The 14484-nt window shown below is 45.2% G+C and overlaps 1 protein-coding gene across 1 annotated transcript; it reads right to left on the bottom strand.

The window, feature by feature from the left end:
• Nucleotides 1-2250: 2250 nt before the first annotated feature.
• tmem64 (transmembrane protein 64) lies at nt 2251-14217 on the bottom strand. Its single transcript, XM_030347474.1, has 3 exons — nt 12697-14217; nt 6526-6681; nt 2251-5299 (listed from the first exon to the last, which is right to left on the bottom strand). Exons 1-3 carry the CDS (start codon nt 13405-13407, stop codon nt 5102-5104), a joined length of 1065 nt encoding a protein of 354 aa, XP_030203334.1. The 5' UTR covers nt 13408-14217; the 3' UTR covers nt 2251-5101.
• Nucleotides 14218-14484: the final 267 nt, after the last annotated feature.

The raw sequence follows: 14484 nt of genomic DNA, 5'->3' as shown, positions 1-14484 counted from the left end.
AATCGGACCGAGCAGAACCGCATGAATTATTACAGGAGTTATAAACGGTTTATTTTGTAAATAAAACTTTATATTCCATCAAACTTATATCTCAGACATGAAACAAAATTATGGATTGCATTAGGGAGCATGTTAATACTGAATAAGCTGTGTGTCACATGGCCTTCCCCACACCTTGCCTATTTCTCTGTGATGTAACCAACGGACCTTTGCACAGAACACAGATGTGATGTGTTCTTCCCCCTCCCCGGCCGCTCTGCCCGTCCGCCCGGGTTTAAACATTAACAAGAACGCGCTCTTCACACGGAGCCTCTGAATGTACATGTTGTTGCCTGGCTACCTGGCGCCTTCAGGGCCCTCTGTAGAACCATTTAGCCATTCAGAACACACCTTTTAACATCAGAGCAATAACCGTTAGTTGGATGTTATTTAGGAACATGTTTAATAATAATAATAGTTAATTTATTTTTATAATGCAGCTTATTTGTACAGCCTTTTTAATAGCAACGTTTGAAAGAAAAGGCCCAGGAAAGAAAATGAGTGAATGACTGAAAGCAAGGTATATCAATAGGGGTTGTGCATCCTTATTACTTTAAAAATCAATTTCGTTTTTTACTAATATGCCCTTCATCCTATCACACAAGGTTAAAGGGCATTCTTATGCAGTCACTGTTTATTAACCCCATTATCAACTGCATCACTCTAATGAACCGAGCCAGAGAAGTAAGAGGAATCACGCAGACGTTGTGACCTGTTGTTACAGCAAGACATTCGATGCAATCAACAGATAGCCACTAAGAAGGACCAGAGAGTGTTTAACACAGCCTTCCCTTAATTAACAATGGCCTTTTGAGGGGACCATCTTTGTCAGGAGAGAGAGTCTCAACTGAGTCGTCGCCACCAGGTCCAAAGTAGCTCTCAGATGGCCCCAGATGGAGGCAACAGCTGGAACCAGCGGAGCCAAGACAGCAGTCACATGGTTCACGGGACAGCCTTTTGCCAGAGGACTCTCTGAGAGAAATTCATGAAGAGAATGCATTTAATAATTTCATGGATGGAAAGAGCAACATTACTTTGCCATTTATTTACTTTATTTTCTTCTTCTTCTTCCTTCAAAATGAAAAAAAAAGCACAGAACGCAGACCTCACCATGAACGCCATCACTATGGACGGCATCATCATTATGAGCTATTTTATCCTCATCATTATCCTCATCATTAGGAGGAGAGGATGGACCCAACTCCAACAATGACCCCTGCACCAACAGGGGGGGGGGGGTCAACAGATCGAGCCAACAGAAGCAATGTCTTGTCCATTTGTGTTTTAATCCAATTGCGTTTGATTGATGTGGCTGAGATCTTGCACTGAATCGCCGTCTCTGTGGTGGTGGGGTAGACGCGAGGAGCAGAGAGCCCAGGGGGGTGAGTGTGTTCGCGTGTGTGTGCGTGTGTGAGGTCAGGGCTACATGGGCCGAGGGATGTTTGCATGCAGTGTAGAAAAAAAAGGCGGCTGACTTTTGTCTCCCAGCCATAACAACCACAGAGGACGCCGAGGTCAGCATTTCCCCTCCACACTCAGTCCCCTAAAAACGCAATCCCAATCAAATGCCCAAGTCAAAGACGCACCTCCCCCCCGTCGCACCCCATCCAACAGAGACCCCCTGGTGACGTCCCTTGTTGTGGCTGTCATCACCAGCGCCGCATGCTCACAGGCCGGCCCAGGCCTCCCGCGTCCCCTCAGCTGATAGCCTGTCACCGGTGGGGCAAGGGCAAAGTGGAAGCAGAGGTGGTGGTGGTGGTGGCGGAGCAGCCCTACATCACAGCCTTCACACGTCCATCAGCGGCTGCTCTCTGAAATCACTGTGACAAACGGCCCCACAAGCCAGACACATCGCTGGCGAATCGGGCGGCTGCGGGCTGGGTTATCCCCGTGGCCTTGTGAGGCCTGGCCTTTATATCACCAGCCTGGCAGGATGGATGGCGGGGAGAGCGCACTTCGCCTTCACTTTCATCAGCAAAATGGATGAGATGGGAGGACGAGTGGGATTTAAGGGGTCTGTTGTCTGCTGTGTTATTGGAGAAATGCTCAGTATTTTTATTGTAGTGTTGCAGTCTGAATATATTTTCTGTGATTGAATTCCGTTCAACCCATATTCTTTCCATTTCAAAATGTAAGATTTAACTTTGCTCATTCAAAGAAGCCGGGTAGAACTGTAAGGATTGTCAGGAAGATATGCATAAAGAAAAAACATTATTTTAAAGAAAGTGAATTTGTTTTATTTCTCTCCCATAAATAACACTGAACAAGCATTGTACAGTGATAAATATCAATATTCATACACTCTGTAAAAATTCTGTTTTACAAAATACAGTTTATGTGTAATGCACTTGATACAGTTTTAGAAGTAATTCATGTTTCATAGTACCCCTGTGAGCCTCTTATATTCATATATATATTCATTTCCCTTGGTACCAACAGTTTAAATGTGCAGTTTTACAGCCCAGCCTCAAGTCTTGCATCAATATCTATGAAATACACGTCCTTTAGGAATAGGTTGTTGCATAACTATATCTAAGTAACTACAGCTGAGCTGACCAAAGAATACTTGAAGCCTTTAGTGTCCAAACTGCTCCTTTTTTACAGAAACTCTCCACAACCTCAAAAAATACAGTTGAATCCTAAAAAACATGATTCATGGCTGGTTACATATATCTCCCTCTGTGCTGTTGGATGAAACACTGTTCCAACCCCTCTTCTGCGTTGTGTTCCCGTCAACTACACAAACCCCAATCCTGCGCTGAAGCAGCCAGCTGGTGTTTCCATACGTGCTTCATCTGACCACAAGCCTGGGAGACCACTGGGTGGACAAAGGCAACTTTTCATGCAAAAGGAGGAGCAATAGGTTGATCTATAAACATACAGTAAACACGCTGTACATTGGAGGGGGGGGGGGGTATAATTCAAGATCTAAAATCGCATTACAGGCATGGAAGAGAGGCTGATCCAGAAATCCCAGGAATGTTCTTATTTTATCCACTACATTTGAATAAGGAACCGATCAAATGTATTTTTGAAGCAACGATAATGACTCATAGGCTCACTAATTATGTTCCTAAAACGAATTATTGGATACAGTGGTAATTGGACAATATTGATGTGTTCAGACACCAATTTTAAAAGGTAAATGCCATCTAGACATAAAATAATAAATGTCAAACATTTTCTACAGCCTTTCAGAAGATACAGCATGGAATGTATTTGGGTGCGCATTTAATTGTTGCCTGTTTTTGAAAAACAAACCACAAAATAGACTGATTGTGAAAAATGTTGTGCACATTTTTCAGGTGTGTGTATAAAGAGGGAGGTGAAGACAGATAATGTGGATAGAGGAGCCCTTAATTATCTTCGACACAATGTCTGAGGAGCAGCATTACAATAATATATCTAATAATAGAAAATAATATGATCACATTCATCGATAAGTGTCCATATTGGGTTTGATTGTCGGCCTCCGTGACACACCAACCAGGACTGTCAAACTTGGCTGCAAGTTCACTGGGCAGTATGAAACTATATATAAGGTATGGTTGTGGATTGTAAATTAAACTTAAATAAAAGAAAAAAAAAATGGAGCTTCACTGCTGGATTGGTAAGTAAAAAGAAAAGTTCACATATAAATTATCATCAAATCTTGCCAACAATAGCAGGTACATAGAAATATGATAAGTCACATGTCCCCTCAACTGAAGTAGCGGGAAATACCATGGCACCTGATACGCATCGCCTCTATATGGCACTTATTAAAAATAACATCTCATCTGGCATGAACATCTAATAAGGTCACTAAAGAAATTAAACCCAAAACCAAAGTTTCCCCCATATCCGGCTATCCTTCACTGTGCTTAACTGCGTTTAGTTTTGGCTTTTGGAACTAAAATATGACATTCATGGTGCTTGTTCACCGGTACATTGCACAAAAAGGTCTGTGTGGTAAAGCTACCTAGCCTAGTCCAAGCAATAGCTAAGGAATACCTAAATTAATCTTTAAATAAATAAAAGAGAGAGAACAAAAATCAAACTCTTCAAAAACTATTTCCAACCGAATATAAAAAAAAAACAGCCTCTAGGTTAAAAGGAAAATGTGTTTTAACTTAGGAGAGGGGAGCTGTTGTGGGCGGAGAGGGAATCATGCTGCACTTCAGCTGTCCTGGCAGGACATTTAGAAAGTTCCTGCTGGGAATTTTGCTCTTCCTCCCATCTGTTCCTCACAGCCTAGAACACAAAAAAAATGATCCAGTAATACTGTGACTACGCCCAAGCAAACCAAGAATCCAAAAAATTACAATTCAAGATAATACTAAATTAATAAACTTACAGCCATGTCAATTAGCGTTGAATACCGAGACTTCCTGACAAAAAAGAAAGAAACCGTTTGGGGGGGGGGGGGGGGGGGGGGGGGGGATTGGTGTCGAGGGGGTTGTTGTGGATGCATTGTGAAAAGGTGCATAGGTGGTCATCATTTTGACTCGGCAAAGGAAACCCCCGTTCCTCCGTGGAGGAAGTATCTAGATGCACATTCATTGTGTGTGCAAATCAGTTCACTTTGCCTTGCAGTTCTGCTCATGAACATCAGTGTTCAATTGACAACTCCTGGAACAGAGCTGAGCAAGCAGCGCAGTGACGGGCTGAGGGCAGTGCCACACCTCCCAGACCGTCGCTGTCCCAGCAGCATTCCTGTCCCTTATCCGTCCCTTGACGAATGATCCCGACAAACACACACACGAACCGCAAACCTCCGCCTTTCCGGGCATCAGGACAATGTCTGCATAAAAATGTGCGCTGTTAGGAGGAGACGCGGTCTGCATCGACTCACTTGAAAAAAAAAAAAAAAAAAAAAACACAAACACGTTTTTTAGTTTTTTAACCGTTTGTCGTGGAAACGCTTTGCCCTTATTTATGTAGTTTGAGGTTTACAGGGAGGCACGCGCGGCGGTGACGGCCTTCTCTTAGCGTGCGTCTCGTGGCCGGCAGTCCAGTGTGCAGTAGACCGTGTGTTGGAGGGGGGGGGGGTGGGGGGAGGCTGGGGGGGGGGCGTGTCCTCTCAGACCACGTTGACGCAGTTCCCGCTGTTGGCCATAGCGGCCGCCCGCTTGCTGCAGTAGTTGAAGCCGCCGTGGTTTGCGGAGGTGCCGTTCATGCGCGAGCTCTTGAGCTCCATCTGGCAGGCGGCGATGGCGGCGTTGAGCTCCAGCTGGGCGCGGTGCACCACGTAGAACATCAGGCCGATGCTGATGACGATCTGCACGGAAGGGGGGAGGGGGGGGAATCAAAAACACTTTGGTACAGGTCTCGCCTGATGAATGAGACATGTCAGTGAAACCACTACAACCAATGAGTGCTTTATCGTTCACCAAGGCAACTAAGGCTTCATAATTATCTTTGGGTTGCTGGGGGGGGAGGGAAGTGACCGTTACCAGAAATACTGGTTCAATGATTGCAACGCAGGTTGGACTGCAACAGGGACTTTTCTAATGAAGACATTGAGTGGATGACTTCTTAATGAACAGATTTGAAAAAGGTACCCAAGCATTATGAGGCCTAAAAAAAAAAAAAGTTTGGTTCCTGTTGGTTGTCAGTTGAGGTCATGGGTAGGTAGGGAATTTATTTTATTTTTTTATTTTATTTTTTCCAGCGGCAGCGAATGATAGGTAGGTTGTTTTCATTTAAAAACGAGAAAATTCGCTCATCCTTGCAGAGAATGAAGAGGTGCTGTACCAAACACGTAATTATAGAGGTGCTGTACCAAAACGTAATTACATTAAAAAAAAAAAGTTTTTTTTTTATTTATTTTTTTTTTTATAAAACTCATAAAATAATTTGGGTCGCACATAAATTGACAGGGTCGGTCGGAAACCGGAACCAAACAAAATTTTTTTTTAGGCCCGAGCATTGGCAGGAATCCACGCTGCGTTACTAGTCTTGTGAGAAGAAGGTGTAAAGTTTTTTCTTGCAGCAGGAATAACATACAGACCAGCGCAGAAACGTTAAAACCTTCCCACAAAACTTTCCCCTTCTTATACTTAAAACACTTAGCAAATGAAAAGGCTGTGTGTGAACAGCTCGGTGTTTGATCGTGCATGCCCGCACGCGCGAGAGAGAGAGAGTTCAGCTCGTCTCCCAACACACAAATGATGAATTCTGGTCCAAGGGGGAGGGGTAGAAGTAGGTACATACAGTAGTGTTTGCGTAAGCGTGCGGGTATGCGAGAGGAACAGGTGACCCTACGCTTCCTGTCTATGAGAATGCGAAGCATTGCGTCTTGAGGGCATGGGACAGGCATGGGAAGGCCACCGTGTGACAGGTGTGTTCCGGACGAGGTGGGGGCCTCGTCAACCCCTATTGTCTTAGTGTCCGGACTTTCAAGCTCGACTCGAAATGCGGTGAGCGGGCTAGGGTTCTCGCAGGGTGGAGGAATGCGAGGGAGCGTGAGGAAGGCCCCGGGGGGGCGGCCGTGTGCGGGCTCACCTGCAGGCTGAACACCAGGTAGCCGCTGACCCGCTGCTCGGCGATGACGTCCTCCATGGTGCGCAGGGTGGTGCCCAGGTAGGAGTTGAGCACCTGGGTGGGCAGCAGGCCCGCCGAGGACGCCACCAGGTAGTTTGGCAAGGACACGTCTGTGATCTGAGGGGCGGAGGAACAGGCTCCAGATTAGGTTCAAAGATGGATGGATTACAAACACCTGGGGAGAAAAACACACCCAGATTGAAATCTGGGTGATCGTATGACTAATCTCCGATCGTAGGACTAGATAACGGTGCTCTGAGGGTGACTCGATGGTTTCACAACATGTCACCTTAAAAGGTGACATGTTGTACCTTTTAAGGTACAATATGTCCTGACGTATTGTGACATAGGTCCTGACGCAGGTGACATATTGAGTGTGATCAGCCGTTACAAGCCGTTTTGAAACTCTTCTGACATCACAAATGGGCGTGCCCACCTAGATGTATGACGGATAGATGAGCAACGCTTGCTATAGTCCAATGGGTATGCTGGTAGACTGATATATCCACACTTGTGATGTCAGGACATTTTCAAAATGGTTTGTAACGGCTATCACACTCACACCTGGTGGTATAATCTGTCACCTATAAAGCCCTTTAGCGTCAAGACTAAAAACACACATTGAATGGAGCATGGGGGATGAAACATAAAGAGGAAGAACATACAAACAGTCATTTGAATATGAACCCTACCATAGAGATACACTAAACAATAAGCTCAAAGTACAAACTGATACCAGCCCTGGTCTATGGTGACGATGGCCAGTCCCACCACCACTGTACTCAATAATCAACATGGCTACGTGTCACCATTCAACCGACCATAGGGATGACAAATGAGTGCTTGTGTGGGTGGACACAACCTTGGCACCGCCTCCGTCACCAAGGTGCGTGTGACTGACGCAGGTGTCTCCAGGGGGGGCAATGGGGCAAGCATGTTTGCCAACTGCCAAGGCGCTATCAGCAATGCCGGTAAGACACTAAAAAATGCCCAGAGCCCGAGCTGGGGTGATTCTTCTCATCATGGTCACAGCATTACAGTCCCACTGAACGAGGTCACCCGGCAGCACAGAGAGACCCACGTTAAACTTTAACTTAAATGACGCCATTATCCAAAAGGTTGTGTGTACAGACGGCTACTCAATTTAATAGCAAGGCATTTAGCCATCTGGCCTAGAAGCTGGGGCGTCTGCTTCAAAGATGAGTGCCGTCCACACGGCGTGAAAGCGCCATGCGGGTCCACATCTAATCCCTGTCCAACACACGGCACATTTCTAGTCATATTAATATTCCTACCTAACAATCTATGTCGGTAGATTGTAAAACGGCCATTATGTTTGTTTGTTCAAAAGGAAAAGGGGCTGCCTTAACTTTCAACCACCGCTACGATGTCATGTTCCCCCTCCCCATCATTTATAGCCTGCTACAGGAATGGCTGGCTAGCGTTTCAATGTGGCACAATACAATCCCAAAGGATCAAATCAAATTCCTTTAATGTGACGTTCTGCGACAATTATCCATTACACTTGGACATATTACAGGAGTATGACGCCCTCTAAAAGGCGATTTCCCATCGTCTTCTAAGCGAGCCCCTGTAGAGCAGTGGCCTCACTCCCGCTGCCTCCTACCTGGGCTGTGGGGAGTACATGCCCGCCCTCCTCCCACACAAGCATCTGTGTGGAGCTCTTCTGCAGCTGTCGTGACTCTACAACTTGGCCAGGACATGGATGTCCCCGGCTTGGTCAGGGCAGGGACACCAATGGGTATTTTTACAGCTACCCAGTGAATTCCAACGTCCTGCGGCTTGCAGAACTCATACAACGCCAACACACAATAACGGCCTGTTTCAACACAACATCCAGATATACATGAACAAATATGAATTTGAATAGGTTTGACCTAGTTTCCATTTCATGGTATGAATAGCAAGGCTGTTTTCGTGTTAATAAAGAAATGCCATAGGCGAGGGTAAGCCGACACCAAAACCACAATCCATCTAGCAGGTGAGCACGTGATGAATCGTCCTGGCCTATTTAAGAACTCATTCGCCATCTATTTAAGCACCACAAAATGGATGAGGCCAGGATAGCTGTGTGATAATATTACAGAGAGGCCGAATCTGTCAACCTCATCCTGAAAAGCTCTGCAAAGTCTTCCTTCAATAGCATCCCATTGTTTTGCCAAGCGTTGCAGTTTGTGTTTGTGTGTAGTTTTGGGTTACCGGCATTAATGCAGCATTCACTTCAGTAGAACAGAAAGAAGGGGCACTTTGAAATGCAGCCACGTCCACAGAATGTGCTTACCAAGGACAGACCATGCAACAACGGGCATCATCCTACCTGATTCTGTAAACCTCGTGGCAGGGTTAAGCACTGCCACCATGTACTACATTATTTGGACAAACTTGGGTCTCATTTCACATAATCCATGCCCAAAGCAAAGCATTTTCATATACGGCATTAATCAGCCCAGTTAAAATGGCTGAATGCAGAAGGGGTTGATCAAATCCCACAGATGTGGAAACTCAAAAGAAAAACACTTAAATTCTGTCAATTATTTAGTGACCGAAAGTTCAAGATTACCTCCGAATATTTGTCCAATACGGGAGCCAATCACTTCATCGCAATCATTTTTTTTAAATGTTTGTTTCACTAACAAAGTACAGTGTGAACGCTAATTGTACCCAGTGAACGAAGCAACAAGTTGAAGTACAAACTTCCCCCCTGAATCAGACCAATCCTTAGAGATTATAGGTGTGAATCCCCTTAAAAGTCACGGCACTAAATATACGTGGGTATGAACCTTTGAAAACCCCCCTCAGGGTTACTACTGTGCTGTGGTCCCCACTGCACACCCATTGTGTGAACGAGATAATCAAGACAATTTCAACCAGGCTGAATAATGGCCATGGAGTAATGATTGCCGAGGTTACTGAGACCAGGCAGAGCTGGGTTTGTAATCCCTGGTGGGTCCGTCACTGAAAGAGGAGCCGAGGAGTTGTCGAAGGGGTCGAGAGACCCAGAGCGAGAGAGAATGACAGCAGGAAAGAGAGAGCGAGAGGGCAGCGGCCGAGGAGAGAGCCCAAAGAGAGAGGACGACGTGAGAGAGACCGAGCGGGGGGCAAGCTACAGCTTATTAACCTCCTTTCTGACGGGCTGGCTCCCCCCCTCCGGTGCACACTCTACACACTGACAGTCTCTCCTTCCACCGGAGCTAAGACGCTTCACAGTGTACTGTACGACGGAACCAGACCAATCAGTTAGGGGGAGGAAGGTTTTCACATCCCATTAGATTAGATGGAGCGGAGATGTGACCCGTCAAGTATGGGGACTTGTCATGTAAACGCCTCTTAACCTGATTATCCAGTTCACATCTGCCACATCAGACCACAGTAGATGAGAGTTTTATATCCGGGCAAACGTCCAGAAATTCACAGAATCGTTGATTAATAAAGATCTATTTCATATGTTAAAAGAGCTCATTAGTCTCTTATTTTTAGACAGGCGCTGGAACAGCAAGAAGCAAAAAAGGCGTTTTTCCAGGACACATCTTAACCAGAATAACCACACCAACAGTCTCTGTCAATTTAGGAAGTGAACTTCATATTAATTCAGCGTTTATTCTGAGTTTAACAGTGATCCCTCCAAAGTAAGCTCATCCCTGCTCTCCAAACGTGAGTCAAGTTGACTGGCTGTTGTCAAACCCAGAGGAACGCCCGACCTTGACTGCTTGTTTCCGGGAGTCATCAAGGGCGTCCAGTGTCAGATGTGTGAGCATGCAATAGCCCCCAGCAAGCTGGAATACGGCTACAGCTGGAACTACGGGTATAGGCTTAACTTCACAAGATGAATTCCACAATGGGGAAAACCAGTGATAAAATGTTGACAGTTAAACCAGTTTAACCAGCCAGATTAGCGAAACACTTTAACCAAATGAAATTATGAACATGACTAACTGTTCTCATGTGTGTGGTAGGAACCCTAGAACTTTATGTACTAGACAGATTTGATAAATTAGAGATTAAATGCAAAATACTGTCTGACAAGTATTAAACCATCACCAACATAAAGTCCATCCTTTCATGCAATCTTTAATCCAAGGGGCACGTGAAAAAAAAGGCCCTTTTAAAATGGAAGGAAACAGCCCTTTCATTTCAAGCATTGAAGACGGCAACAATGGTGGGACAAACCATAATCTGTTCTCTGAATTACACTTAATGTGACAATAAAATGTGATGTCATATCCATTAGTAATGAGAATTAGGGAACCACATTTAGAAATGCAATAAAACACAAGTGTAGTCTTTATCAACATGGGTGGGTCTGCCAGCAGCACTTCCTTTTCAAGAGAACACATTTGGTGTATGCGTCGTTGTCCCATGCAGTGTAACGATCTGACTGGTCTATGTTTCCATAGTAATGCAACTAATGAAAGCATGCTAGTAGCAGGTCAATGTATGATTACGTGGGCAATGACGGTCGTTTGCACGCAAGATCACTGTTGTTGACTCATTTACCTGCTTATACAACTACAGGCCTTTTGGGAACTTTGCAATATTGCTGTAATTAAGTTGAATGTAGTACTTTCATCTCTCCAATTCACCACATTGGCCGGTTTCAATCATTTTAATATGTCTTAGGCTGATGGTGAATTTGCCTTATTCCTATTTACTGCTTTACCTTAACATGGAAAAGAGAAAGCTTAACAGCTAAGGGGTTAGTATGGACCCACTGTAGTCCCTGCCTCTCAACATGTTCTGTCTAGGTACCACTGATATATTAAGAATCCCATCCTCTGCTCAACCCTGCACTGCTCCATAACCTTCGAACCGATCGTCTGCCACAGACCTCGTTCATGACTCGTACTATTTACAGATATCACTGAGAGAAGAGCAGACGGAATAAATCATTGATGTGGTGCATGAAGGTCACTGGTCGGGGCTGAGGGCAGATGTGAGAGGTACAGTGCTGTTGTTGCAGAGAGATGTTCTACTGGGAGAGGGCTTAACCTTTCCTGTTTGCAGAGCACGGTGTTACGTTACCTTGACCTATAATTTGGCCAGAATTCCGGGACCACCAACGTGAATAGGGCTGACTGGGTGCAGTGTCTACAGGTAGGCTACCATTTCAGGGTTGCTTAGATTAAACTGTGAATGTGAAGCAGACAGTGCAGCTTTACATGTTCAGTGAGACCATGTTTCCTTATGCACTACCTGTTACTACCCCACTACCCCAGAATATGTAATTGTTACATTTAAAAAAGAAAATGCTTCAGAATGTTCTTCAGAATTATATGTTTTTAGAATGATAATATATAGAAATCAGAGAAAGAAAGACACGGTTAAGTTGTTTTATTTGTGTTAAATAAAAATATATAAAATAGAGAACGAGAAGTCCCTAAGGAGACTTCCTGGAAGCAGACTTTATTGCTGACATTGACAACAACTAATAAAAATCTGAACCGGTTCTCCAATAATTGACTCAACTGACTCTTGGCCAGCCCTCCCAGATTGTATGGTTTCATCCTTATCTCTGACGATAAATAAAGTACTGATGACTCCGTTACAATTTAACTGCCTGTTGTCATTCCTGTGTTGCTACAGCAATATTGGAGCGATGGTGAATTGAAGCCATAACATAACTTAGGGACATCTAGGCATGTCTTAGGGACCAAACCTTAGGCCTAGATAGGGCTGAGACTATTTATTATGTTGGGTGTGAACTGTTTAGCCTTAACATATAGGACCCATGTCTGGAACAGTCATAGTGTCCACATTGGTTGTCAATCTAAGGTGACAAACACACACAATATCATAATCATACTTTAATTGACAGGGTGACATCTTATTCACATTGCCAAGAACCTGTGTTGCTGTCACAGAACAAAGGATAGGAATGCCAACTTATGATACAAAACATAGGGGCATTTAAATCACATTATCCAAGCGGGATGCAATGTGGAAAAATGAATACATATAACTGGTGGATGCTAATGATAATCATCAAAATATTCACATAATAAGAGGTAAGGAAAAAGTTGTACACACACACACACGCACACGCACACACACACACACACACACACACACACACACACACACAATAAACAAAAGGGAAAAATATATTAAACTCACCGAAAAAACTGCATTTTGGAGCCCAAACGGTATGGGTGTCAATCTTGATAAGGCCACAACTTTGAGTCCGCTCCCTCCCTCCACCACTCGTATGACAGCGCTCAGCTGCTCGCTGTTCCCGATCTTGTTCAGCACCCACTCGGTCAACAGCCGCTTGCACACAATGTGCGCCACGAAGGTCCCGATCAACACACCCACCATGACGAGTCCCAAGCCCAGCACAAATCCGTACAGGTACCCCGCTGCCACGTTAAGTACAATATACCCCCAGCTACAGGGGAACGACACGAGGATCAATCCGACGATGAACAGCAAGGCTCCCACGGCGCTGTCCAATCCCTCCACCCAAAGCAGCAGATCCTTGAGATACTGCCGCACCAGGGCCACGGAAGAGAAACACATTGCCGTAAGGATGCACGCAAGCACGGCGCTCTTGAAGCAGCAGGCGGTGATGCAGCACGGATGACGAGACTCCCCGACGCCGGGGAAAGACACGCCATCGCCAATGTTAACTTCAGAGTCCCCGGCTTCGGACTTCCCGTTGCCCGCTGTTCTCTCCTCGAAGGCGCTGCATATCAATATGTCAATTTTGTCACACTCGTCGGTAGCAGACCTCTGGAGCCAGCGGTTAATCTGTATCTGAGCTTTGCCTACGGCATGTTTGGCGAGCTTGGTGCCCAGATGCAGGGTTGTGGACCCTGCCAACCACATATTGGCCCCCGCGGATTGGGTTTGGGGACGAGCTCAGACGACCCGTATGCGATGCAGACAGATGTGGCTCAAGCAGTCCAGTGGGACATTCTATCTCGTTCCAAGCAAGTTGAAGTGTTAGGAGCAGATGGCTTCACTCGTAGGCCATCGCTTTGTAATGGGTCTGTGATGAACCAGAGACCAGTCCCCTACATCTGTGTGGGCGTTACGATAGGTCACTTTTATCTCGGGTAAACGAGCTGTGAACCCTTCCAGCTGAATGAATTATGAATGCCATTTTCATAAAGACATTCTGCGATGCACGCCTTATTCCCCGTTGTCATTGCGAATTATATACACTTTATTCTCTATTTAATGATAGAATGATGGTAAATAAGAGAAGTACGAACTGAGAAGAAAGTGTGAGGGTCAATGGTCAAACGACTCAACCATTACCCGTGAACGGCTTTAAGGTAAGAAGGCGATGGGGTTCTACTTTTAAGACTTCAGCTCAAGCCCTGATCTCTTCATCCAGCTAACAGTAGCATCAGTCTTCGCTAACTTACTCTCGGCTCTAGCTAGCAGGCTGCATGGATAACAAAATCCCCCTGTCCATCGTGAAGTCAATGTTCTGAAACAGACCTCAGGTTTGCCGTTGCCCGCTCCGGTCAAAATCTGCGCACAGAAGTCGTGTAAAGCGATGCTGTTTGTTTTGGTCTCCAGCTGTGTGTCTTATTTCTCGCTTCGCTTTCCACCGTGGACACTGTTGGAGCTGTATTTCATACCCACCACTGTTTGTGTCCCAGAATGCCAAATATCCATACCCACGTGACCGTTACTGTTCTTATCCAACCAGGAGCCTGCAAACCATATCGCGAGAAAGCAACATTTCGTTGGTATTGTGCTGCGTTCAAGTAAAATGGAACTAACTGTGCCGCGTTCCTGCATAATTGGACCAACTGTAACTGATACTCTCCCGATTGATAATAAGGAGGAAATATTTATTGTTTATTATGCAAACTGTATATATTGGTGCCCCTCTGTAACCCGTATTTCCACCCCGCATACATTTGTTGATGTATGACGGGGAGCGTGATC

This window comes from Gadus morhua, chromosome 22, assembly GCF_902167405.1.
Source record: "Gadus morhua chromosome 22, gadMor3.0, whole genome shotgun sequence".
NCBI classification, from domain to species: domain Eukaryota; kingdom Metazoa; phylum Chordata; class Actinopteri; order Gadiformes; family Gadidae; genus Gadus; species Gadus morhua.
The sequence above is the reverse complement of the archived record's forward strand: the minus strand, read 5'-3'. Positions and strand labels throughout refer to the sequence as shown.

What these genes read in the sequence shown, in the direction of transcription:
- tmem64 (XM_030347474.1), bottom strand. Translation starts at nt 13,407, where the DNA reads ATGTGGTTGGCAGGGTCCACAACCCTGCATCTGGGCACCAAGCTCGCC. An exon ending in TCCAAAATGCAGTTTTTTCG is followed by an intron (nt 6,682 to 12,696) that starts GTGAGTTTAATA and finishes TCCGCCCCTCAG; the next exon opens with ATCACAGACGTGTCCTTGCC. An exon ending in ACCTGGTGTTCAGCCTGCAG is followed by an intron (nt 5,300 to 6,525) that starts GTGAGCCCGCAC and finishes CCTTCCGTGCAG; the next exon opens with ATCGTCATCAGCATCGGCCT.